At 40.7% G+C, this 27,382-nt stretch overlaps 1 protein-coding gene across 3 annotated transcripts in view; it reads left to right on the top strand.

Moving 5' to 3' along the window:
* The window catches only part of RAB2A (RAB2A, member RAS oncogene family), an 87,535-nt gene that overhangs the window by 4,399 nt on the left and 55,754 nt on the right, over positions 1-27,382 (top strand). The window contains exon 1 of one of the 3 annotated variants that reach the window (XM_045455152.1): positions 14,726-14,780. The exons of the other annotated variants lie outside the window; for them this stretch is intronic. Coding sequence (XP_045311108.1) covers positions 14,741-14,780 — 40 coding nt within the window. The 5' untranslated portion in view covers positions 14,726-14,740. Of the gene's footprint in view, positions 1-14,725; positions 14,781-27,382 lie in introns of those variants that run through there. 3 annotated transcript variants of the gene reach the window in all.

Genomic DNA, 27,382 nt, shown 5'->3' with positions numbered 1-27,382 from the left:
CCTTTCAACATCATCTAGAAATTAGACAGTGTATTCTGGTCTACTTAAATTGTTGTTGTTTTATACATGTTATTTGTAGTCTTTCAAGATTTTTGACGAGCCCTTTCCTTTTCTCTCCTAATTGGTTTGTTTGCTGCTTGCTTCCCCTAACTTTTATATTGCTACTGAGACTTCTTATTGAACCATAAAGGCCATAGTCCTCGTGTCCTCGCCTGGTGAACCTGTCACCGCCTCATCTCAAATAATGCCCCTCTCTTCTTCCTCAGTGCTCTTGTCCCCTTCGTTCTGATTCTGTTCCTGCCCCGGCTCCAACATGAAATTAATTTTCTCCTTTATCTGCCCCACGGCTCCCTCTCCCTCGTTTTATCTTGCCGGTTCGCCGCCTCTTGCAGTAGCCAGTAATTTCGCTGGTTTTTTGAGCAGATCCTTACTTTGCCAGCTCAGCTGTTTTTCTCACTCTGGCCCAGCTGCGCTTGCTCCGCTTCGTTATTCTCTGCTCATCCTGGTCCATGAGGCTGTGTCCTTTGCTACAAAAGATGCAGCCACAGACTGACCTCTCTTGTCCCCCTTTCTAACTTTCTCCATGAAACTTTCCCATTTGATTTCATCAGCTTTGTTTATTTGCAAGTTTTACAATACATGCCAGCTACTCTTCACTTGGAAATAAAAGACACCTGACAAAAAGATGCTGGATTCCCTCTGCTGTCATCCACATGTGGTCACTCCCATTGTAATTCCTGCGGTATTTCTCAACTCAAACAACTTGGGTCTTATCCTTGGACATGCTGTTTTAGAAGATCTGCAGTGAGTCCCAGACATACATACATACATACATTTATTTGTTAGAGAGAGAGCACAAGCGGGGGCGGAGGGAGAGAGATCAGCGCAGAGCCCAACGTGTGGCTCGATTCCATGACCCTGGATCCCACAACCTGACCTGAAATCAAGAGTTGGATGGACATGCAACCGACTGAGCCACCCAGGTGCCCCTGGATATCTATATGTTTTTTTGTTTATTTTCACTTTATTTTTTATTTTTTTAAATTTACATCCAAATTAGTTAGCATATAGTGCAACAATGATTTCAGGAATTAGATTCCTTAATGCCCCTTACCCATTTAGCCCATCCTCCCTCCCACAACCCCTCCCTTAAACCTCTGTTTGGTCTCCATATTTATGAGTCTCTTCTGTTTTGTCCCCCTCCCTGTTTTTATATTATTTTTGTTTCCCTTTCCTTATGTTCATCTGTTTTGTCTCTTAAAGTCCTCATATGAGTGAAGTCATATTTGTCTTTCTCTAATTTCACTTAGCATAATACCCTCCAGTTCCATCCACGTAGTTGCAAATGGCAAGATTTCATTTTTGATTGCCGAGTAATACTCCATTGTGTGTGTGTGTGTATACATACATATATACATATATACACACACACACACACACACACACACACACACACCACATCTTCTTTATCCATTCATCCATCGATGGACATCTGGGCTCTTTCCATACTTCGGCTATTGTTGCCTAGTGCTGCTATAAACATGGGGGTGCATGTGTCCCTTCGAAACAGCACACTTGTATCCCTTGGATAAATGCGTAGTAGTGCAATTGCTGGGTCGTAGGGTAGTTCTAGTTTTAGTTTTTTGAGGAACCTCCATACTGTTTTCCAGAGTGGCTGCACCAGCTTGCATTCCCAGACATCTATACATCTATATTTTTTAAAAGGGCTGTTTTTTAGTGGCCGTACTGTGACATTCCTCTGCAAGTCTGTCATGAGCCTTTTGTGTCTGTTTTTCTAGAATTTATTCTCTTTTTTGATTATCAGATTTTTTGCTTTCTGGAATTTTAAGTTAATCCCTAAGGTATATCCAGGCTGAATTTATATGGAATTCTTCATCGCATTAGTTTTTGGCACTATGTAGTAGATTCTCATGAGCAATTCTTCACACTTTTTATAGTTTGTATACAATAGCAAAAGCTTTTCATTTCCTATTCTGTCAGGAGGTACAGGAGGTTACCATTTTGTAAATGAAAAAAACTGAGCTGCATCGTTTGGGGCAAGTTATTTATGTATTTCTTCCCATGCCTCCACCTCTTAGAAGTTTTGAGTCTTCGTAATTGCGGTGTAGCTCTTTAAGTTCCTCCCAGTTTGCTCTCCCAAGCGTTCCTGTTTTCAGGTATAGCTGACAGTTACTGTGTTTCCAGTCAAATCTGAGGAAGTAAGGAAGAAGATGAATATTGATGGATGCATGCTGCAGGCACAAGACAGTGCCTGGCACAGAACGTCACGAATGTGTGCTAGGTAGCCTCTACTGGCTTGGCTACATGCCTTGGACAATTTATTTTGGTTTCAAAAAGGATTTAAGGGCATTTGTATTAAAATTTGGGGTGGTTTTATTCAAATGGGAGAGAGAAGGGACATTAGTTTTGTGTTGCTACCATAACAAACCACCACACGTTAAAGCAGCTCAGAGAACACAAATTTATCTTCCACTTCTAAAGTTCTGCAGAAGTTCACGTGCGTGTCAGCATAGGTCGGAAGTCTGACGTGTTTCTCGCCAGGCTGACATCAAGGTTTCAGCAGGGCTGGGTTCCCTTCTTGAGGGTCTTGCTCCTTCAGGTTGTTGGTGGAGTATCCTTTCTTGCAGCTGTGGGCCTGAGATCTCCATACTCTTGCTGGCTGTCTGAGGGCCGCTCCCGGCTTCTAGAGCCCACCACCTACCCACATTCCTGGGCCCCTCACCCCCTCCCTCCATCTTCAAGCCCAGCAGCAGCAGGCCTCCTCCTTGCAGGGTTGCGTCTTTCTGACTCTTCCTGGGTCATCCCATCTCTCTGCTCTGACCGAAGCCCGTGAAGGTTCTCTGCCTGTGAAATCTTGTGTGGTTAGATTGGATCCGTCTGGATAATCCAGGATAATCTCATCTCAAAGTCTGTAATTTTAATCACATCTGCAAAGTGCCCTTTGCCACTAGAGTAACATATTCACTCCCAGTTTCTAGGGATTAGGGTGTACATTTCTTTATGTGTGGGGAGTGGCCTTATTCTGCCTACCATAGAGGGCTAAGGGGAAAATTAAATTGAAGTCAAAAGCAACATTAATACTTGACTTTGTATACACCTTTTGAAGTGGGCACGTATTAAGCAGTGCAAAGAGAGAACCCTTCTCATTTATGTTAATGATAGTATGCATTACTTTTTGTAAAAGTAGATATACATATGTTGATTTATTTCTGATAGTGGGTCTTGAAAGGCATTGTTCCTCTGATTCCTCTTTAAAAGAGCACAGTGTGGTGGGAAGAATGTAAATATACAATCAGTGTATTTACACATATGAGACTTTTTCTAACATAACTCATTGAATCTGAGCAGTAATCTCCATGATGAAGGCTCCATTTTACAGGTGAGGAAAGGGAGACTAATTGTCCTATCACACAGCTAGTAACTGACTAAGCTGGAATTTGGAATTTGAACCCAGGTCTTTCTGACTCCAGAGTCTGTGCTCTTTCATATCATATGTATTTCTTGATTCCCACAAATGACCTCTGTCAGACTTCTTTTGTTGGCTTACCAACTTCTGGGTTTATTGAGTTGCTGTGGGAACACACAGTCCCTCGGTCCCCTTTACTAAACCAGATGCCACCTCCGCTCATACAAAACAGGGAGAAAAGGTAAAACAACCATAAAATCCTATAATCTGTGCTCCTTACCCGCTGTATGAGCTTGGGCTACATCCTTAATCTACCTTGGTGTCCTCATCTAGAAAATGGAATGAATAAATAATATATATAATACTGACTTGAATAAGAAATCGTTACTATCTCATCTTTTTATTCTGCTCTCTGAATGTTACCATAATTTCCCCATGTGCATTGAAACAGCATCACAAACTTGGCCAGTGCTGTGTAGCGTTTGAGTAATGCTGGCATAGCAAAAAGAATTGTTTTGTCTTCCATGTACCCTAATATGTTGGTCTTTTTCTCCCCCAAATCCCTGCTTAGCTTGCTAGTTTGTGGCCAGCTGATAACTTCGAGGAGATTACCATCCTTGACTTGAATTGTTTCTTTCCTAACCTATGTTGGTGTTTTCTTGCGCTTAGTATATTTGTTTGCATGTGTACAGACATTTTCTTAAGGAAAGTTCCTTACTTTATCAGCATTGTTTTAACAAGATCCAAAATTGTTTATCAAGATCTATTTTATTCCAGATACCTGTGTTTTTAGCAGCTTTGCTTAATCTAGTCTACATGACCATTCAAGTCCAGTAATGATTTAGAAAGACTCTATAGAGTTTTGTTCTGGAAGGACCTGTTTGATTATAAGGAACAGAGACCTTCTCCAACTAGCTCCAGAAAAGAAGTTTTGATAATAATTTAAAGAGTGCCCATAGGAATCTAAGAAAAACTGTAAACAAGTCTTAGAGAACAGGTCACTCAGAAATGTTTTCCTCTTATGGCTTCTCTTTCAATCCTTGAGATAATTAGGGATGTGTGTTTTTTGGTTTTTGGCTTTTTAAAAATATATATATATATATTTTTAAGTTTATTTATTTTGAGAGGGAGAGTGAGTGAACATGAGCAGGGGAGGGGCAGAGAGAGAATCCCAAGCAGGCTCCAGGCTCAGTGTGGAGCTCAGCACAGTGCTTGATCCCAGGACTGTGAGATCATGACCTGAGCCAAAAATCAAGAGTCAGACACTTAACCGATTGAGCCACCCAGCCGCCCTCCCCCTTTTTACTCAAATTTATTTTATTTTGAGAGACAGAGTGTGAGCAGGAGAGAGAGAGAGAATCCCAAGTAGGCTCTGTCCATGCTGTCAGCACAGAGCCCAACTGGATCCGATCTTATGATTTGTAAGATCGTGACCTGAGCTGAAATCAAGAGTCAGACGCTTAGCCGACTGAGCCACCCAGGCACCCCGACAATCTTTTTATTATCAATTTCTGACTTTATTTCATATAGGTAACAGCGTGTAGACTATGTGCGTTGATTTTTCAGTTTTTGAGGCCAATTTTGTAGCCAGGTACTTGGTCAGTGTGTATGCATATTCCGTGTGTGCTTGAAAAGTGTATTGTGTATGTTGTAGGTTCAGGGTTCCATACGTGTTCATTAGATCAGACTTGCTATTTGTATATTCTTAATAGTTTCTTGAGTCTTGAGGTAGATGTTAACATCTAGTATGAGAATGGATTTTTTTTTTTTTTATGTTCTGTTAGATTGATTCCCTCCCCCCCCCCCCCCCCCCCCCCCCCCAGCAAATTTCACCACTAATTTGTAAGGTGTATATGGCTCAGGTCTTTACATCTTGCTGAAGAGTTAGTTATTCTTGGTCATTAAGTTACCCTCTACTTTTTTACGTGCTGTGGGGTGTTTGTTTTGTTTACATACTGTTTATTTGGTAGTGTAATTTTCGGTACGCAAGTGTTTGATATTTTGAATATTATTTTTTCATTCATATTTGCCTAGTATGTACTTTTTCATCATTTTTCCTTTTTTCTTTGGAATCGGGGTTATTTTGTTGTTATTTTATTTTGTTTAGGAAATAAATATTACAGATACAGTTGAAGCCCCTTGTATATCCTGCACCTCCCTTTGTACCTAGATATAACCACTCTCTTGAATTTAGTGTTTATTATTTCTAAGAAGGTTTCCAAATGATTATTACATATGTGTATATGCATTTGTAAACAGTGCACGATAGTTTATGTATTTTTCAACTTTATGTTAATGGAATTTTAGTGTACTTGCTCTCAAATGTTTTTGTTCAGCATTATTTTGAGACTTGTCTGTATTAATGTATTTTGCTATGTTTTGTTAGTATTAATTGTTAGATTAGTTTAATTTTAATTATATTCTATTGATTTAATTTTAAATATATTCTGTTGTTTGACTATACCACAATTTTCTCATTCTTTTCTCTTAAGGAAATTGTAGGCCGGCTTGTTTGTGGTGTTATAAAAGACAGTACACTGGGTGGATTATTTTTGTGCCTGCCTCCTTGAACACATATGCTGACGTTCTGGAGATTTACCTTATGGTGGAATTGTGGGTGCAAGGCGTGCATATCTTCTGCTTTACCTGCAAATCTAAATCATTCTCCAGGATAGTTAACTCTCATTTTTGTTCTTTCAGCCCTACTAAGTTGTCTTTTTTTTTTTAAGGCCTGTGTTTTTTATAAAGCCCATTGCTATATTATTTTAAAAAATTCTGAGAGGGGCGCCTGGGTGGCGCAGTCGGTTGAGCGTCCGACTTCAGCCAGGTCACGATCTCGCGGTCCGTGAGTTCGAGCCCCGCGTCGGACTCTGGGCTGATGGCTCAGAGCCTGGAGCCTGCTTCTGATTCTGTGTCTCCCTCTCTCTCTGACGCTCCCCCGTTCATGCTCTGTCTCTCTCTGTCTCAAAAATAAATAAAAACATTAAAAAAATTAAAAAAAAATAAAAACAAAAATAAATAAATAAATAAATAAAAAAATTCTGAGAGGCTTTTACTAGGAGAATTTAATCATTGATGGAATTTGAATTAATTTATACTATGAGGCCTCACCGTTGTTCAGTCGCATGGGCAGGGATCAAGGCGTAGATCACAGGCATGCCCATTTGCCATGGGCTTTTGGATAAGGCCGGCACTGTGTCCTGCCATGTCCCAGGGTGTCCCACATAGGAAACAATACTGTGGTCACATTTTCCAAGCATGTATAGTGTCACCTATTCCTTATACGACAACGTAGAAAGAGTCTAATGGAAAGAGCATCCCTGCCACTAACTCCTATTTGTGCAAATGAACAATTAATTAAAACTCCTGAGTTTCCTGTTTGTAAAATGAGTATAGTACCTGCTGAGCGCACCCTATAGGCTTGTTCACCAATGCTGTAGGTTTTGGTTTTGGTTTTTTTCAAACTTTATAGCTGTCTTTGAAATTCACGTGTCAGTAGTTTGTTTCCTTTCATTTATTTAGTTTATATGTCAGTGTAAGTGGCGGATTCACGCTTGTTCTGCTGCCCCCAGGCCCCCCAGTGTTACTAATGTCGATGAATAGCTCCTCCTTCAGCATTTGTCGACCTTTAGCAATAATTACTATGCATCTAGGAGGCCAGTACAGTTGACCATTGAGTAACATAAAGATTAGGGGCACCCCCCAACCCCCACTGTCAAATCCACAGGTAACTTTTGATTCCCCAGAAACTTAACTACAAATAGCGTACTGTTGACCAGAAGCCTCACCAATAATATAAACAGCCAATTAACACGTTTTTGTATGTTACATGTATTATACACTGTATTCTTATGATAAAGGAAGCTAAAGCAAAAATGTTATTAAAACTATAAAGAGAGAATACATTTACAGTACTATACTGTATTTATTGAAAAAAATCCATGTATGAGTGGACTCGCACAATTCAAACCCATGTTCAAGAGTTAATTGTACTGTTATTCTAAGTCCTCTCTGGTTATTTTAGCTTAGGCAGCACTCTTGAAAACTTTCCAAGAGCCTAGTATTTGTAATTACAATATCTTTAGTGCGGGGGCTCCTCTGCTTACTTGTTACCTTGGTGAAGTTCGGACCTCTTCCACTTCAGTTTTCTCATCTAGAAAAAGACAATAGGGATACCTGGCTAATATCTATCCCACAGGATTTTTGTGTTTGAAGTAAGAAATGTCTGCAGGTATCTTGTAAGCTGCAAAGTACTTTATTAATAGTAATGCCTTACAAATAATTTTTCTTCTTCCTTTTTTTTTTAAGTTTCATTTATTTAAGTAATCTCTACACCCCAACCCCGAGATCAAGGGTCGTGCACTCCTCCAAATGAGCCAGCCAGGCACCCCTAGAGGTAATTTTTTGAATCTGTTGAGCATCGTAAAATTAAATTAGTGGAGGAGGTCTTGGCTATAGAAAAAGCTATTCGTTGTGGTTATTTCAAACTGTAATTACTTGAGTTGAGGGAAACAGGATCACATGTTAATCTGCAAAATGGCAGTTCCTTGATCCTGAAATTTTCTTTGGACTCCATAAAGGAAAGTCCTTTCCTGTGTCAGGTAGCCTCACAGGCCACTTGAGATTGAAACAATATCAGGTAGGAGGTGCTCTTTTTCACCTCGGTTCAGGAAAGGGTTATTAAGGTCTATGGTTATCTTCCACCCCAATTTCTTTTACACTCATTCTTGGTACCCGAGATACCTCTTGAATGGGTTATCTTGATTTTGAACCCCTTTGGGCAGTTTTTTTTAGATCTTCAGAAGTCTTCGCTATTAGTGAATCTGTCGATCAAAGAATATCTTTTTATCTTCTTGGGCAAAGTATCGTTAGTTCAGTTTTAACCATTTCAAAGGTCAAAGGAAAAGTACACGTTTCCAAAATCACTCACGTGTAAAGCTTTACGTAACTTGATATAAAAATTAATAAGTAGGGAAATGAGTTATTATAAATTAAAGCAATAATAAGTATATACATGGTGAATTGATTCCCCTGTTCTTTAAGTAAAGGTATTTGTTATACTTGTTCAATATAACCTTTGGTATAAGGTGAAGAAATTCTACCGGTTCCACAGCTAGGTGGGTTTTCAACTGGTTGAATAACCGTATCCATAAAGGGCTGCCCTTGTAGGGAGCACGCTGCCGCATTCAGTCCTGGCTTTTGTTTTTACATTTCACATTAGTAACAACTTGGATAAGATCCAATTTGGTTGAAAGAGCTAATGTGTGGATTATACCAGACAGAATCCAAAATGACCTTGACAGGCCGAATGATTGGCTAAATTTAGCAAAATGGAAATTAATGAAAGTAAAGCCTTATATTTATTTTAAAAACAACCATGCAAATACAAGATGGAAGTCAGCTGGTAAACAGCACATGTCTAAACACTTCATGTTTGATATGACTTGGTTCAGTATGACTCAGATGAGTAATAAAGCCAACAAAGGAATAAATGTGATACTAGGTATAATATACAGACAAGGCAGGTAATAATTCTGTCAGAACTCAGCTACAATTCAGTTATGGAAACTTGTTTCAGGGGGATGTCTACACACTGAAGTGTATGCTCGGGAGGCTAATCAGGGTAGTATGATGGCTGTATCAACCATGACGTTGTAGGAACAACTGAAATAACAGAAACATTTTTTTATCCCCCTGCCCACCGAAATAAGAGAAACATTTTAACCCCCAAAAAAGAGAAGACTTAAAGGAGAATATAATAATGACTTTTAAATACTTGGGTGACTGTCAGATAAGGGCGACTTCAACCTATCCTTTTTGGCTTTTCATGGGCAGAACCAGGACAGTTAGTTTTTTTTGTTTAAGTATTTACTTATTTTGAGAGAAAGAGTGTGCACGTGAGTAGGAGAGGGGCAGGCAGCAAGGGAGAGACAGAGAATCCCAAGCAGGCTCTGCACTGTCAGCACAGAGCCCAGTGTGGGGCTGGAACTCATGAACTGTGAGATCATGACCCGAGCCGAAATCAAGAGTCGAATGTTTAACCGACTGAGCCACCCATGTGCCCCGAGGACCATTAGTAAAAGAGATAGATTTGGACTCCCTATGAAATGGGAAAGAGTGGGATGCTTGGCTGGCTCAGCTGGAAGGACATGTGACTCTTGATCTCGGGGTCATGAATTCATGCCCCACATTAGGTGTAGGGATTACTAAAACATTTTTTAAAATAAAATAAAACAAAACAAAAAAGAAGTGGAAAGAGTTTGTTAAGTCGTGAGTCGGTTTGTTACTGGAGTTGTTCAAACAGAGGTTTGATTAACACGTATTAAGGTTTGGAAGATGGAATTTATGCAGAGTAGAGAATTGGATTTGTTTTTGTTGTTAAAGAAATTTAAGATACTGTTTAGGCAGTTCTTGTGCTGGAATTAGAAGAATGAACAAAACTATTCCACCCTACAGGGGAACCAATTTGCCATAATAATGACAAGACAGTGACATAGCAATAGGTACAGAGTACTGACGGAGCATGGAGAGGATTCGTTCTAACTGGAATGAATGGCTCATAACAGACTCAGACTTCCAGCAAACATTTATTGAGCACCGGCTGTATGCCGAGTGCTGTGTAATGGCCTTCCATGTACTCACAGTAATCCTAGGTTCCTGTTGACTCTGTTTTACAAGTGATATATCAGGTATGATACCGGCAGACATGATCTCATTTATTTCAGTAATCCCCCCACCTAACAATCCTGTAGAATCTGTGCTTTTGCCCCTACTTCATATTTGTTTATGTGGAAAACAGAGAATTGAGCTGAGCTCCTCAGGCTTTTACTTTGCCAGGAAGGTTATACAGAGTGTGGCAGGATAGGGGTTTTGTCGGGATTTTGTGGGGGCTTAAAACTAAAGGAATCTGGGGCCATACTGTGAAGAGCATTGTGTAGCAGACTTTAATAAAGAGTTAGTTTATCCTCTGGATAGCTTCAAAGAACCCTCCTTCCCCATCTCTAAATGGGATAAGACTTTTTTTTTAATGTTTATTTTTGAGAGAATGTGAGTGGGGGGACAGGCAGAGACAGAGCGGGACAGATGATCTGAAGCCGGCTCTGCACTGACAGCAGCAAGTATATGGGATAAATTTTTACCCTTAACTCAGATTTCTGACAGTAATTAGTGATCCCTTTCCAACTTCTAATCTTCTTTTCTTTCTTGGCCTTTTTTCCTCCATTCTTTCTGGCTTCAAATTTCCTTTCTTGGGGCGCCTGGGTGGCGCAGTCGGTTAAGCGTCCGACTTCAGCCAGGTCACGATCTCGCGGTCCGTGAGTTCGAGCCCCGCGTCGGGCTCTGGGCTGATGGCTCAGAGCCTGGAGCCTGTTTCCGATTCTGTGTCTCCCTCTCTCTCTGCCCCTCCCCCGGTCATGCTCTGTCTCTCTCTGTCCCAAAAATAAAATAAAAACGTTGAAAAAAAAAATTTAAAAAAAAAAAAAAAAAAAAAAATTTCCTTTCTTGGAGAATTTACCTTAGAAGTGAAAACACTGGGACAGCTGGGTGGCTCAGTCAGTTAAGCTTCCTACTCACGGTTCTTGAGATCAAGCCCCACATAGGGCTCACTGCTGCTGTCAGCTTGTCAGCACAGAGCCTGCTTTGGATCCTCTGTTCCCCTCTCTGCCCCTCCCCCACTTGCACTCTTCCGAAAATAAATACTAAAAAAGAAAGAAAGAAGTGAAAAAACGGGGGCACCTGGGTGGCTCAGTTAGTTGAGCATCTGGCTTTTGGATTTTTGACTCAGGTCACGATCCCAGGGTCATGGAATTGAGCCCCATGTCAGACTCACGCTGAGCAAGGAGCCTGCTTAAGATTCTCTCTCCCTCTGCCCCCTGAGCACATGTGCTTTCTCTCTCTCTCTCTCTCTCTCTCTCTCTCTCTCTCTCTCTCAAATTAAAGAGAAAAAAAAAAGGGAAAGACCGTGTTGGATTTGAGCAGGAGTATGTGAATTTTCAGGCTTAGCTATAAGTAAGTCTGGTTAAAAAGTACTACTGATTAGTATTCTTTTGTGGCTTTTAGGAGTTAAAAAAGGAAATCAAAATCTTTTTCACAGCACATTATTTTACTCACAGGCTCTCCTGTAATTTTCTCCACAGACCAACATTTAACGTAACTATTTTTGGTTACGCAAGAAGTTTTGCTAGTTATTTAAAAGCCGCGTCAGTATGGAGATCTTAGATGAGGCTGGTAAAAGTATTGCTTATATAGTGTTTGATGCTAAAGTAGATCCTTTGAAAAACTTATGTATGTATTTTAATGATGGAAGTGATAAATGTTCATGATGAAAAATGAAAATTAAATACTGCCTTATGTAAGTATGGTAAACAATGGTTTTGTGTATCCTTGCAGAAATTTTCTGTACATCTGTAAGCTTGCGTGTATATATGTGTCCCTATTTTACCAATAGGATTGTATAATTAGTACTGTTCTACACCTTTATTTTTTTTTCTTGTTGATACATCTTAGGTGTCTTAACATATCATCACAGGTAAATCTGTCTCATTCTTTCTAAACACTTGCATAGCTGAACCATGATTTATTCAGTTCTTCATTCTGTTTTTCCTGGTCTGTCATAGCAAACAGCAGAAACCTACCATGGTTGATTTAAGCAGAAGATTTTATTAGAAAGATTGAATGTTCATAGAATTGATAGGAGAGCAATAGAATGAAGCTTGAAAAATGGCAAAACCAAGGAAGGCAAAACATAGCCAAATTCCTGCTTTCAGTATAGCTTGCTAAAGAAGACGCTGGATATGTGTCAGCATATATCTCCTCTCCACTATAGGCACCACAGATTCTCTCTTTATAGTGTCTGCTATTGGAGCCCTCCTTCGAGGCCAGATTCTGGACAAGAGCATCTGACCGGCTGAGTCTGGGTCACATGTCTGTGCCCTGGCTACTGGGGAGTTCAGAGAAAGGTGCTCTGATGCTGGGTTGCCAGAAATAAATGTTCACTTACACCTGTTGCTGAATATTGTTAATACACAGCATAACACAATTGTGGGTTTTTGTAAGAAGTAAAATTTGTGGCTGACTAGGGTTTATATTTGTATTTTGATAGATACTGCCAAATCACTTTTCACTAAAAATACGGACTTAGAATATCTAATTTTGAGCTTGATAAATATTTTGTATACTTAAATTCAGCAGGCTAATCTCAGCATTGTCTGTGTTGACTGGTGCCTAGTCTATGTTTAGGAATGTAGCAGTTTGATTTAGTTACTGTTACCATGTACTTCCGTGGGCTCTTGCCAATATAATGTAGAAACTGCATGAAACAGGTTTTGTTTTGTTTGTTTTTTTGCTTACAGCCTTGAACTTTGATCTCATTTGTATCAGAGCGTACTATTTAGAGACCACAGACAGTAAATTTACTGTGTAATGATTATAGTGTATATTTATATCCCTAAACGTCTTCTTCCGTAACATCATGGAAAAGTGTTCTCTGCAAGCTGCTTCATTGAAATGTATTCTTGAGATGCTGCAGTTCTTATTTGGAATCTTTGCTTATGAAAGGATTAGGAAAATAGTCAGATTAAAGTGTAATATACCTGATATATTCACGGAAACATTGTTGGGGTCAAGTCAGTGTCAAGGAGATAGTATTCATTTTCTTAAAACCTTCTTCACTAAGTTTCTGCCCTGTCAGAGTCACTTAGTTATAGAATATTGTCTTCTTCCACTTAGTATTACTACTAATAATACCCGGAAAGTGAGATAACATCATTTTTAGTTAGGAAGGGTATCAGTTGTGAGGTATCTGAGAAGAACAAAATGAGGAGGTTGGATGGCATAGTGGAAAAATACAATTTCGAATCAGAAAACCCGATTTGGAGTTTCAATTCTGCCTCTTACTTGAGGCATATCACTTAAACCTCAGTTTCTTCATCTTCAAAATGAGGTTATCATTTCTGTTCTGACTGACTTCATAGGCTTACTGTTATGATCAAATAAGATTGTGTGTGAGGAGGGAGCCTGTTTTCACTTTCAGACTGTCAAAAACCATGCAGATATTTCAAACAAGGCAAAAGCATATGAGCATATCTTGAGTACAGAAGCCCATAGATGCAGTAAAATCGGAAGGAAGGGTATTTGCATTGAAGTGGGTCCGTTGGGTATTTGACAGGTAGCGGGAGCCCAGTTCTAAGCTGGGTAATTACCAAAGCTGCTAAGTGGAAAGCAGGCTAACCATGTTTTGAACTTTACCTGTACCGTGGGGAAACATCTCCAGCATTTTCAGTTAAACCGACCACGTAGGGGCTGCAGATTAGTTATCACTGGAAAACTAAACTGAAGACAATTAGACACTGAAAGCAGTATTTTAGTTGGTTATATCTAGGGCAACGGTTCTCAGACTTCAGTGCACATCAGCATCACTGGGACAGCTTGGTAAGACATAGATTGCGGGGCTCTGCCTCACAGGTTCTGATTCTGGAAGGCTGGGGTGGGGCTGATCATTTGCATTCCAACAAATTTCTGAGTAATGGCCGAAGCTTCTGGTCTGAGGACCATACGTTGAGAATCCCTGCTTTAGAGAAACCGTATAATTTATCATCCAAATGGATTCAGAATTTGTCAGGAAAACAACTGAGCCTTCCCCTGGCAAAGCAGGGATGGGGTCATCCTAATTTCATTTAACGGGAAAATCTTTTTACAAAGAGGTTTCTGTAATAGAATCATCACCTGGTAGATGACTCATGATACCTAAATTGTATTTATTTGGGTAGATGTTTGTTTTTGTAAGTCACAGTAATAGGTACATATTTGATTGCAGCCCAGGGTTCAGATGTACGTGTAAGTGCATCTGTCTCTCTTAAAAAAAAAAAAAAAAAAAAAAAAGAATAAGAGCACACATGTGCGTGTGTGCGCACGGGAGGGGCAGAGGGAGAGGGAGAGAGAGAAGCCTAAAGCAGGCTCTACACCCAGTGGGAGCCAACACGGGCTCAATCTCACAATCATGACCCAAGCTGATGTCAGGAGTCGGATACTTAACTGACTGAGCCACCCAGACACCCCAATGCATACATCCCTTTAAAACAGATGTTTCCAAACAGTACTTACCCTTGTACAGTACATACGGTCTAATATTTGCTGTTTTCTAGTTCTTTTTTTTATGCTCGTTGTGATCCACTAAATTGATTTCATGACCTAACTGGCTACAAAACAGAGCACGGAGGACCTCTATGATTCTAGCAAACTGTGACACTCTTAAGATTCTGAGAGGTAGTTATACTTCAGTTTTCTTCATTCTGATTCTTCTCAAACACTCTTAAAATGAGTGGGGGAAGGTCCCAGGAGTTGGAAGAAAGGAAAGATATGCCATTTTTACCACATTATGCTGTCTTACTTGCTATTAGATTTAATGTTTTATTTGTTCCCCATGGAAATTAGCAGATGCTACAATTTATTTTACAGTTTTTTAAAATTTAAATTGCATCTGGTTTTGTTTTGTTTTGTTTTGTTTTGTTTTGTTTGCATTCTCCCCCAAAAAGACAAACTAGGCCTTTCCTAAGAAAATCTAAACTTGGTTTATATTCAGAAACCTTCAACTTCACCAGATTAAATTTGGTTTGTCTTAAGGTTCTGTTAACCATACTGGTTGGATCAGTCATACTCCAACTAGGAGACTGAGACCGCATAGGAATTTGAGCAGGGAAAGTCTGATGTAAAGAATCATTAACTATACCGTGGGATTAGAGTAACAGGGAGTTGGCTACGAGGTAGAGAGATCTCCGATGAATACAGTCGCGGCAGACAGAGGCACATCCTCCATACGTGGAAGGAAGGAGCCAATCTGGAGTCCAGACCTCTTTGGAGGGGCATGGCTGAGGCCCACTGGGTGGCAGAGAATTTCACCCACGGGCCATGATGGATTAGAAAGCTGTCATCAGTCCGTGTGCTGTTGGGAAGCATTCCATGGGGAGGAGCTGTGCTGGGACCTTCAGGGAAAGCAGCCTGAAGGAACACTAGGGAAGGTTGGCCTAGGAGAGCTACGGAGTGCTGCCTTCTGCCGACGACACTTGCTGTCACGCCAGCTGGCAAGGGAGAGATGTTCTGGTCTCTCCAGCAGGCAGTGAAGGTTTGGAGCTAGGAGGCGCTTGATTGATAACTTGTGTACACACTAAAAAGCTGAACTTTTCAAAGGAAAATTACACTGAGGTTGGCAGATGATAATCAGAGAGGGGATTCTAATTCAGCACAGTAAGGTTTTCATTCTCTAGCATCTCTTCCCTGAAAAATCCACTGTCGAGTAAAAAGCTTTTATTTATTATCAGTAAATTATTTTCTGAGAAATCGTTGTTGTTGTTTTAATGTAGACTACTAGAGTTTGTCATTACGTAGAAAAGACTAGTCTCACCGTGTGACCTTTTCAGCGAGCAGGCAGTACATGAATGCCACATGCACTAAGCAAACGTGTGTCTTCTAGGCTGGGCCACAGTGCAAGGTGGTTTTCAAAACACAAAGCGGTGAATTTTTTCCTGAGGGAGGAAAGTAGATGTGTAAATTAATAATAAAAGTGTAAGGGGATAAGTGCTTACTAAAGCATTATGTAGAGTACTATGCCTTAGCATGGGATAAAGTGTCAACCTACCTTTCAGCGCTGGGGAAGCGAAAAGAAGCACAGACTCGTGATCTGTGTGCTCTCTCTTCCATTCCTCAAAATAACCTTATGGATAAGGTAAGTGGTATGGTTGCCATTATACAGACAAGCAAACAAGGCCTGGAGACCTGAGACAGCTTTTCCTCCCAGGGTCCTGCACAGGATCCAGATCTAGTCTGGTACATTTGTTCTCTCTTAAACTGGCGGTGTACTTTGAAATGCAAAAGGCTATTATAGTAAAAGTTTCCAAATGTAAAGCACAGGACCAGATTCTACTGTGAAGGATTTAAAAGTGAATTAGGTATGTCCTGGCCCTTAAGGAATCTATAGTCTAGCAGTGCTGATAGAATGTGACAAGGGCTCTGACGGAGGTACTGGGAAAAGCTTGGAATTATCATAAAGAAGTTCCAGAATCCAGAATGCCGGTTCTTCTTGGAAACCTCAGAGTAAGATGGCATTTCAGGAAGAAAAATTGAGCATTGAAAGAAAAGAAAAAAAAAGGATAGTGTTCAAGCTGGTTCTTGAAAAATGGGTAGGGTTTATTTAGACAAGTAGAAATGGTAAATAATCAGAATGTACAAATAGGAAAAAACCAAGTTAGTGGTCATTTATTGTACATCTGTTAAGTGCCACGCCTCATATGTTCTTCAGTATAAACCATCCAGTTTATTATATTTTATTTTTTAATGTGTATTTATCTTTGAGAGAGATAGACATAGTGCGATCAGGGGAGGGGCAGAGAGAGAGGGAGATACAGGGTCTGAAGCAGGCTCCAAGCTGACAGCACAGAGCCCCATGTGGGGGGGGCTTGAACTCGTGAACCATGAGATCATGACCTGAGCCAAAGTCAGATGCTTAACCGATTGAGCTACCCAGGTGCCCCTAAACCATCCAGTTTAACTGTAGTATAGTCCCGTGTCAGATAGTTACTGGAAATAAGATTTTCGGAAAGATAAATTCATTACACATGTTGGACCTAAATCGTGATAGAGTATGGTGGAATTTGAATTTTATTCTGTAGACAGTAGAATAGGTGGAAGTTTTTAAAAGAAAAGAATACCAGACTAGAATTATGATTACATTAGAAACTAAAGGGGCGCCTGGCCGGCTCAGTCGGTTAGATATCCCACTTTGGCTCAGGTAATGATCTCATGGTCTGTGGGTTTGAGCCACACATCGGGCTCTGTGTTGACAGCTCAGAGCCTGGAGCCTGCTTCAGATTCTGTCTTTCCCTCTCTCTCTGCCCTCCCCCACCCACACTCTGTCTCTGTCTCTGTCTGTCTCTCAAAAGTAAATAAACAATAAAAAAATTTAGTTCAAGATACTAAATACACACACATGTATATATTCATATTGTAGTACAGTGGCAGAGACATACTGGATGTTAAATGTAATCCCTTCCTTCCTTCTTCTCTCATTCCTCCCTGGTGCAGTCATACATAGGACAGATTAGGAAGCTGGAGTATAGTTAGATGATTATTACGGTGGTCCAGGTAGGGGGTAATGAAGGCCTTATCTAAGGCAGTGATCGTGAAAATGAAGTAGTTACTGATGAGAGTTGTAATTAACAGGATTTAAGAAAGAATGTTGCATGGAGTGAAAAATTAAAGGAGTGCCTGGTTGGCTCAGTTGGTTAAGCGTCTGTTTCTTGGTTTTGGCTCAGGTCATGATCTCACAGTTTTGTGAGCTCGTGCCCCACATCGGGCTCTGCATTAGCAGTGCAGAGCCTGCTTGGGATTATCTCTCCCTCTTTCTCTGCCCCTCCCCCACTCACACTGTCTGTCTCTCTCAAAAATAAATAACCTTAAAAAAAAAGAAGCAAAAATTAAAGATGAAGGTAATTTTCAGGTACTTTTCTATTTCAGAAGAGTACGTCAAATACAGGCTCTTTTTTAATTTATTTTTGAATGTAAAAGTAGTAAATACAATGGTAATGTTAAAGCATTATGAAAGGGCAGAAGATTGGCTAGGAGCAGTGAGACGTGGTGGTGAAAGATGACAACATACAAAGAGAAACAGATCAGTAGTTACAGTTTTGGTAAGATCCACTCCCCAAGGGGTGGTCTAAGAGTAGTGATGTCCTTCCAAAGAGTATAGCATGGAAAGAGAAGGAAACAGAGTTACTTCACAGTGGAGAAACCTGTCAGACTACCTCAGGCAGGTGATCAGGAATAATCAGTCATGTTGATGGTATGTACCCTTGTTATGATAGTAGGTACCTTTGTAGAGGTGAGAAACTACTCTTATCTCTGTGGTCTTCCTCCCAAACATCAGTAACTTGAGTCAGTCATGTGGGGAAAAGTCAGACAGATTCCAGTTGAGGGACGTTCTACGGCACCCTACCCAGTCCTGCTAAAAATTGTCAGGGTCAAAAAACAGGAAAGTCTGAGAAACCGTCATAGCCAAGAAGAGCCTAAGGAAACATCATCGCCAAATGTTAACATGGTGTCCTCGATGAGATCCTGAGTCAGAAAAGGACATTAGGTAAAAACTAAGGGGGAGAAAAAATCAATACAATGGGAGAGGTCAAAGCAAAGAGGTTTCATAAAGAATGCAGAGTAAGGGGTAAGCTATCAAGTTAAGGCTTCTCCACTCACTGTTAGGTGTCCGTCGTGGGTCCTCGGCAAAGAGTAGCTGAGTAAGGAGTAGGGTTGGTGCTCTTCCTAAGCCTGTTTTTTAAAATGAGTTTTGCCCTCCGTGAGGCCTGACTTCTTCACCTCTTGGTCTTGAGCTCAGGTCCAGATGTGGTTTCCTAGAGTCCATGCCATGCCCAAGGTGAGTGAGATCATCACAGAAGGCCATTAGTGTTCTTCTTTTCCAGCGTTTACAACAGAGCATCTAGTTTTTTCTTCTGAAACCAGACAATTGCATTGATTATTTTATACACACGGCCAGAAAGTCTCCATACTTTAAAATCCGAAGAATACCTAACTCACTTTGTGAAGGGAAGTTATTAAGTATTACGGAAGCTCCCTAGGGGTTAAAGGCACTTGAGTTAAGTTGTAAAGATAAGTAACCATTACCTAAATGGAAAAAAGTCACTGAGTATTCGGGGAAAGAACACTTAAAGTATGCTAAATAAATATGTGCAGTTGGCCGGATGTGTGAGAAATAACTGACATGATCTGCTCTACTCATATTCATGGTTTTGGTCGCATCCCAGAGTTTAAAGTACTCGAAGTACTTTAATATTGTAAACCAGAGGTACAGAAGTAGTGGCAGATGATTTGCTTCAGGGGAAAGAGGGCTGTATCCCCACAACTTCCTATTTCCTTTTCACTTGATTGATTCTTCAGCAACTCTTTCAGCCTTGTCATCAGCCTACTTGTTTCTGTACCTCCCATTTTCAGGGAAAAGATACCCTGTGTTTTGAAAGCTACATCCTCTTGGAAACTTTGTCTAATTTCTCTATTTTTATTCATTTATTTTTACCAGTGCCTGGAATATAAGTACTCCGTAAATATTTTTTGAGTGGCCATCTCTCACCTTTCCTCCTAGCCTTCACTGATAGATTTGTGACATAAGCGCTCTGTAGGCCCTGTTTCCCCTTCCCTTAACTGCTCTTACGATTTCTGGTGTTTGAGGCACTTTACTGATTACAGTAGACATTATTACAGGTGGAGTCCACACACCTGGAAGACTGACAACACAAAAGTCCCAGGAGGAGGAGAGGAAAGAACGATGACTCTTGAGAAGCGGGTTGCTTTCCTAAGGCTGCCGTAACTAATGCCCCCGAACTTGCCTTCGGACCTCAAACAACAGAACTCGCTTACAGTTCTGGGGGCCGGAAGTGCAAGTCCAGGTATCTTCAGGGCCGCTGTCCCTCTGAAGGCTCCAGGGAAACTTCTTCCGTGTCTCCTGTAGCTCCCGGTGGCTCCGGGTGTCCTTTGGCTTGTGATAGCGCAGCTCTGGTCTCTGCCTCCGTCTTCACATAGCCTGTCACCTGTGTGTGTATGTTTGCCTCCCCCTGCCTTTCTCTTGTAAGCACACTTGTCACTGGGTTCAGGCCCCAGCCAAAATCCAGGCTGAAATGATCTCAGTATCCCCGATTACATCTGCAGAGATCCTTTGCCTAAACAAGGTCACATTCACAGGTTCTAGGGGTTAGCCCTTGGACATCTCTCTTTGGGGGCCACTCTTCAGCCTGTTAACAATAAGGGGCCAGATCAGTACCTAATGGAAGTGGTCGAGAGGATTGCTGTCTTAGTTGTGAGGGGGGGACAGTGTGTGGAAAACCAGTAGCATAAGAGTGACTCTGAATTCATTTTACTTGAAAGAAAGTTACAGATTATGGATGTTTTCTTCACTTAATTGTAGAAAATATGTTTTTAAAATTTTGAACTCAAGATCAGGTGGATTTGGTTGGAGATTTGCTCCTCAGCTATATTCATCTGAAAGAATTCTCAACTTAACATTTTTATTAACTTGTGAATTTGCAAAATTTGAAGTTTCCACATTTAAGCTTTATGGTATGCTTTTGAAGTAGGAATACCATATTTTTATTTTCTTTTTCCCATTTTACAGATGTGGAAATGGAGCTCAGTTTCTCTATATAGTTTGTCCAAGGTCACAGGTTATAACATGATACAGATGATTTGAACACTGGTGTTTCAACTGTAGAGCTTGTGTTCTTTCTAATATACCATGCTGAGTTTATTAGTTTTCTGTTTAAAAAGAGCAGACTTTATTGTTTTTTCGTGTTTCTCAATTTGGAATGTTGTGCAGAGAAGAATACAATTTTCTGTTTGCAAAAGAAGCTACGAATATTTCAGCCAGTTCACCACATCTCTGAATGATCTGTGTCGGAGGTCTGTCAGTTTTTTGGTATGACTTTAAAACATACAGTTCTCTAAAAGAAAAAAAAAGATCAGTGAAAGTAGAAGCTGGTTCTTTGAAAAGGGCAACAAAATTGGGGTTCGCCTGTGGGGCTCAGTCAATTAAGCGTTCAAACACTTGATTTCAGTTCAGGTCATGATCTCACGGTTCACGGGTTTGAGCCCTGCATCAGACTCCTTGCTGTCAGCTCGAAGCCTGGCTTGGGATTCTCTGTCCCTCTCTCTCTGCCCTTCCCCACTCGCATTCATGCTCTCTCTCTCTCTCTCTCTCTCTCTCTCAAAATACATGAATAAATTTTAAAAACATCAACAAAATCAATAAACCTTTAGCCAGACTCATCAAAAAGAAAAAAAGAGAAGACTCAAAATCAGAAAAATAAAATACATAGTTCTTCAGTGAGTTACTTTTAGTCATGAGATAGGTCCTTCATTCATGGAATTTTTGTTAAATTTTGTTACATCTATAAGTGTAATAGATATAAATAGGCAGCCATAATTTCAGAATGATAGTTGGACAAAAGTGGTTAGGAATTGGTTCTGGTACTTTTCAAGTTTTACTTTTTTTAATTTTAAGTTAAAAAAAATTTAAATGTTTATTTTTGAGAGACAGAGAGAGAGAGAGAGAAAGCACCAGCAGGGGAGGAGCAAAGAGAGAAAGGGACAGAGGATATGAATTCTCACTGACAGCAGTGAGCCTGATGTGGGGCTCGAACTCACAAACTCTGAGATCATGACCTGAGCTGAACTCAGACACTCAACTGAGCCACCCAGGCGCCCCTTAAATTTTTTAATTTTTATTTTAAAATAAACTGTGTGCCTTATGATTTTAAAAACAGAGCCATTATCAGTTTTTTAAAATTATCTTGAAATTGGTGAGGTCAATTGACGACTAAGAAAATAAATCTCAGTAGAACACCTGGCACTAGGGCCATTGTTTTTTGTGGAGGACACATGGCCTAAAACTCACTAGGGGGCTTATTAACTTGACTTTGGGGTCCATCCAAAGAATTCCTGAATCAGAATCTCTAGGGTGAGGCTTTAGGAATGTAGTTTAATGAGCATTGCTTGTATTTATTTGGCATTCATGTGGGACTTAGGTACTCAGTCCTCACCACAATACTGTCCTACTGATGATGGTGACTTGGACCCAAAGTAAAAGAAAAAGTTAAGGTGACTTCATGGTAGGAACTCTGACAGTGGCATTAAGTACACTAATTTGTATTAAAGAGTGAGTAGCAAAAGCAGTCTTCAGAAAGAACAAGGCTGGAGGCATCATGCTGTCTGATTTCAAACTATATTACAAAGCCGTAGTAATCAAAACAGTGGAGTCTTGGCATAAAAACAGACACGAGGGTCCATAGAACAGAATAGAGAGCCCAGAAATAAACCACACATGTATGGTCAACTCATTTATGACAAAAGAGCCAAGAATATACAGTGGGGAAAGGGCAGTCGCTTTAATAAAAGATGTTAAGAAAACTGGACAGCGACATACAAAAGCATGCAACTGGACCACTGTCTCACATCACACACAAAAATTAACTCAAGTGGATTAAGGACTTGAATGTCCTGAAACCATAACACTTCTAGAAGAAAACATACGCCATAAGCTCCTTGGCACTGGTCTTGGAGAAGACTTTTGGATCTGACACCAAAAGCAAAGGCAACAAAAGCAAAAGTAAACAAGCAGGACACTGAAACTACAAAGCTTCTACATGGCAAAAACACCACAGAGGTTAGAGGTTCATCCAGGCCACCCACGTAGCGCTTTTAACCACTGCATAATGCTGACAGCTCAGTCAGAACCTCTGGGGGTGAGGCCCAATATGGATTTGGGGATTTTTTGGTAAAGATCAAAAACTTCTAATGGATAGAGAGCGATTGGGAATGGAAGCTACTTCACATAGAATGGCCAGAGAAGGCATCTATGGTGGCGAGAAACCAGCCGTGGGAGTCTGTCTGCACGGAGAGGGAGAGAAGAGGACGCAAGAAGGCCTCTCAGCTTCCAGGTATAGAATGAAAACCAGTAGTAGTTGGATTTGGAGGGGCCGCTTTTATGTTTGCTTGGTTTCTGTTTAATTCTGTTACAAAACAAACGTGCTTTTATAAGAAGGCGTGTCTTTTTGCTGGTCCCTCTCTTTCTGTGGCTTTAAATACCATCTTAAAGGGGCGCCTGGGTGGTTCAGTTGGTTGGGCGACCGACTTCGGCTCAGGTCATGATCTCACAGTTTGTGAGTTCGAGCCCCGCGTCAGGTTCTGTGCTTATAGCTCAGAGCCTGGAGCCTGCTTTGGATTCTGTGTTTCTCCCTCTCTCTGTCCCCTCTCCTGCTCACACTGTGCCTCTCTGTCTCTCAATAATAAATAAACATTAAAAAAAATAAATAATAAAAAAAAATACATACCACCTTATGCTGACAGTTCTAATTTATATCTCCGACCTCAACATCTTCCCTGTAGTCTAAACTTACATACCAAACTCCTATATTCTATTGCCTGTTCACCCCAACTCGGGATAACTGGACTGGAATTGATGATCTTTCCTGCTCTCCTGAGAATTTTCCCCATCTCTCGGATTCTCCCATTGATCAGACAGAAGCATTGGAGCTGTGCTTCATGCTTTTCTCCTCTCAAAACCCACATCCACACGACCAACAGATTATCCTGGCTCTCCTTCAAACCGGGCATAGAATTCAGTCACTTCAGACCCCTCATTGCTGCTGCCCTGGTCCAAGACACCATTCCTTGCCTGACTGAGGAAAGCCACCTTAACCAGTCTCTCTGCTTCTGCTTGTGCTCACAGGTTATTCTCACTGCAGCAGCCAGAGCGACTATTTTAGAATTTACTTCCAATTCTGTCACTCCTTTGCTCAAGACCCTCCAGTGAGTCGGCCATTTTATCACAAGTAAATGTTAAAAGTCCTGTGGGGTCTGTGTGACCAGGCCCCTATGACGCCTGCAGCCTCTGCTCTTAGGGACAGGACTCTCCCCTGCCTTCTGAGCTGCAGCCATATTTGGCCTCATCGCAGTTTCTCCCACACATCCCACGGACAGCGTTTCCTCTGGCCGCTTCCTTAGCCTAAAGTGTTCTTCTCTCAGTAATCCACCTGCCTGCTTCCTCCTCTCCTCAAGTTGTTACTTAAACCTCACCTTCTCAGTGAGCAGCCACCTCATTTAAACACCACACCCTTTTTCCTTCCCCCCCCAGCATTGCATATCTTTGCTTTTTCTCCCCCCCCTTTAAAAAAATAAAAAAAACGTTTATTTATTATCGAGAGACAGGAGACAGAATCCGAAGCAGGCTCTAGGCTCCGGGCTGTGAGCACAGAGCCCGACGCAGGGCTCGAACTCAGAAACCTCGAGATCATGACCTGAGCTGAAGTAGGAGGCTTAACCAACTGAGCCGCCCAGCCGCCCCTGCTCTGCTTTCTCTCTGTACCATACCAAGTAACACTCCGCACTACCACGTCTTCATCCATCCATCCATCCGTCCATCGTCACACCCCCCTCTTCCCTCACTATACACACATACGTGCAGATGTGCACACACACACTTAAAAGAATAAAAAAAGTTTGTTCATGATCTCTTCTCCAGAAGGTCAGGGCCTTTATCTTATTGTTGGCTGATACATTCCAGTTGCTTAACCTCAGAACATAGTACGTATCCAAGTATTTCTAATAAGGTTGAATTTTGGAAGATCGTCGGAAGTACATGTGGTCGGTCAAACTGAAAATGAATGAAAGGTGCTTCATGCTTTTAGGGAGCTTAAAGTATACATAGAGTAATAAATGATAGTGGTAGTCGTAATGGTAACAAACATTTGTTGAGTTCTTTTTTGCATTTTACTATGTGCCCGACACTGTGGTAAGCACTTAATGCTTGAACTCATTTAATACTTCCAATAAACATATGAGATAGGTACTATTGTTCTCCTCCTTTTTACACATTAGGAAAGTGAGGCACTGAGAAGGTAACTCACTTGAGGTTCTGTTGATAGTGATTAGCAAGGCTGGGATTGGAACCCAAGGAGTGTGGTGTGGCTTTGGAGTCAGAAATCTAACCCCTATGCTATGCTGTTCTTAGCATTAAATGAACTGACATATGGAAATTGCTTAGAACGATATCTGGCGTGAGGGAGGCTCTGTACAAGTTTATCTGTTGTTGGGAATCATAATTACTAAATATTTCAAAGTTCTTGATAATACAGTTATAATAACATGAAAATATTCGTTGGCCACTTAAACTATTCCTCAGTTATTTTTTGTAAGTGTCTCCCTCCAGGAAAATCAACATATTTGACTATTATTTTCCATGAAAATGAAAGATAAATCAGTTACAGATTGCACAAAATATATAGAATTTCATCAAGTATGTAAAAATGTCGGAGCACATTTTTGCCATTGATGAATGGGGATCTGACATTTAGACTAACAAACAGCTGAAAGGATAGGGAGGATGCTTTTAAAGAACTTTCTGAATATCAAGGATTAAGAGAGACTGGAAAATTCATGAAAGAAACGCTGGAGCTTTTTGCCAATTTTATATCATAAAGAGGACAGATATTAAATAAAGGATGTCCTGCAGAGTATGCAAATTACCAAATTACCCTCTAACTTGAAAAGTACTGTGGTTACCTGAAGAAAGAATACAGAGTCTTGAAACGAAGAACCAAAGAGCAAGCCTTATTCTATCCGTAAGTTGCACCTGGTCAGAGTAAGTGGTGTTAGTGGTACTAAAACAGTACATCCCGTTGTGCGGTAAGAGACGGTTTTCAGGCTCTTGTATCATTACACGCTTACCAGACTGTTAGGTGATTCTTGAGGTCTCCCAGTAATAAAATCTGTGATGTTTAATTAATTACGTGTTTTTTCTGTATGGGAAAATTTGGGCTATTAAAAAACAGAAATGAAGAAAAGACACAAGAATCTTAAAGGCATATTACTGAGTGAAAGAAGCCAGTCTGAAAAGGCTGATTCTAGCTATATGGCATTCTGCAAAAGGCAAAACTGTGGAGACAGTAAAAAGATCAGCACTTGCCAGGGGTTAGGGGTGAGAGAGGGACGGAGAGCATAGGGAATTTTTAGGTCAGTGACACTCTTCCGTATGATACCATAACGGGGAACACATTATACATTGGTCAAAACCCATAGAATAGGCAAACACCACAGCGAACCCTAACGTAAACCATGGACTTTGAGCGATGACGACGTGTCATTGCGGGTTCATGGATTGTAGTCAGAGTTCCAGTTCTGGCACAGATGGTGATGGTGGAAGAGGCTGTGCTCCTGTGGGGCAGGGAATATATGGGGACTGGCTGTCCTTTCTGCTGAGTTTTGCCGTGAAACGAAATAACTGCCCTGAAAAATATTTTTAAAAAACAAAGAAATCCCCTCAGGGTGCCTGGCTGGCCCAGTCAGTAGAGCATGTGACTCTTTATCTTGAGGTCATGAGTTCGAGTCCCATGTTGGGGTATAGATTGTACTTAATTTTTTTTTCTGAATCTTAAAAAATAATAATAATAATAATAACCCTGAAGATTCATATTGCGAATGTTCACTTATTCTGTACTTTGACACCTAAAAAATAATAATTTTCCTTTCTGTCGCAGACCTGAAAGGCTTTTCAAAGAAGCTAGAAATCTGCTAAAATGAGTTTGGCTTTACACCTTTTGTAATGTAAAAAAAGAAATCATAGATCAAAGAAAAGAGAAGAAAACTCAGGTCAGATGTTTTGAAATTCCAGTTTATTTTTGGTTAAAACATTCCAAAAACCTTGAACAAATAAAGTATTTCCCAAAACATAACCATACACACACACAAATTTCTTTGATTTGTTTATTGGGCATTTTGACAATCTTTGTAACATTTGACACTAGGGCCAGTTGTTCACCAGAATCATTTAATGGCCTTATCTCTGGCATAAGACAACAAGATATTCGTCATCCTTCTTGCGTTGAGTTTAGAATCTAGAAGACAGGGGCGCCTGGGTGGCGCAGTCGGTTAAGCGTCCGACTTCAGCCAGGTCACGATCTCGCGGTCCGTGAGTTCGAGCCCCACGTCGGGCTCTGGGCTGATGGCTCAGAGCCTGGAGCCTGTTTCCGATTCTGTGTCTCCCTCTCTCTCTGCCCCTCCCCCGTTCATGCTCTGTCTGTCTCTGTCCCGAAAATAAATAAACATTGAAAAAAAAAAAAAAAAAGAATCTAGAAGACATTGAACATCTTGGTTCAAGTGTCACTTCTCCAGAAAGACCTTCTCCAGCCTAAGTATCTTCTTACTCTTCCTCACAGTACTCTCTTCTTTCAAAAGGCAATATTTATAATTCTAAATTGCAGTGCATATAGATTATTTGGCATTCATTCTGTTTATTTTCTCTACCTGTACTCGAAGGAAGCATTCCACAGGATTGTGTCTTCAAGTCCCAAGTGCAGAGCACAGTTAGCATTCAGTAGAGCCTTTTGAGGGAAAGGGTGAACCAAGTGCAGG

Source organism: Leopardus geoffroyi, chromosome C3 (genome assembly GCF_018350155.1).
Source record: "Leopardus geoffroyi isolate Oge1 chromosome C3, O.geoffroyi_Oge1_pat1.0, whole genome shotgun sequence".
Taxonomy (NCBI): domain Eukaryota; kingdom Metazoa; phylum Chordata; class Mammalia; order Carnivora; family Felidae; genus Leopardus; species Leopardus geoffroyi.
The sequence above is the reverse complement of the archived record's forward strand: the minus strand, read 5'-3'. Positions and strand labels throughout refer to the sequence as shown.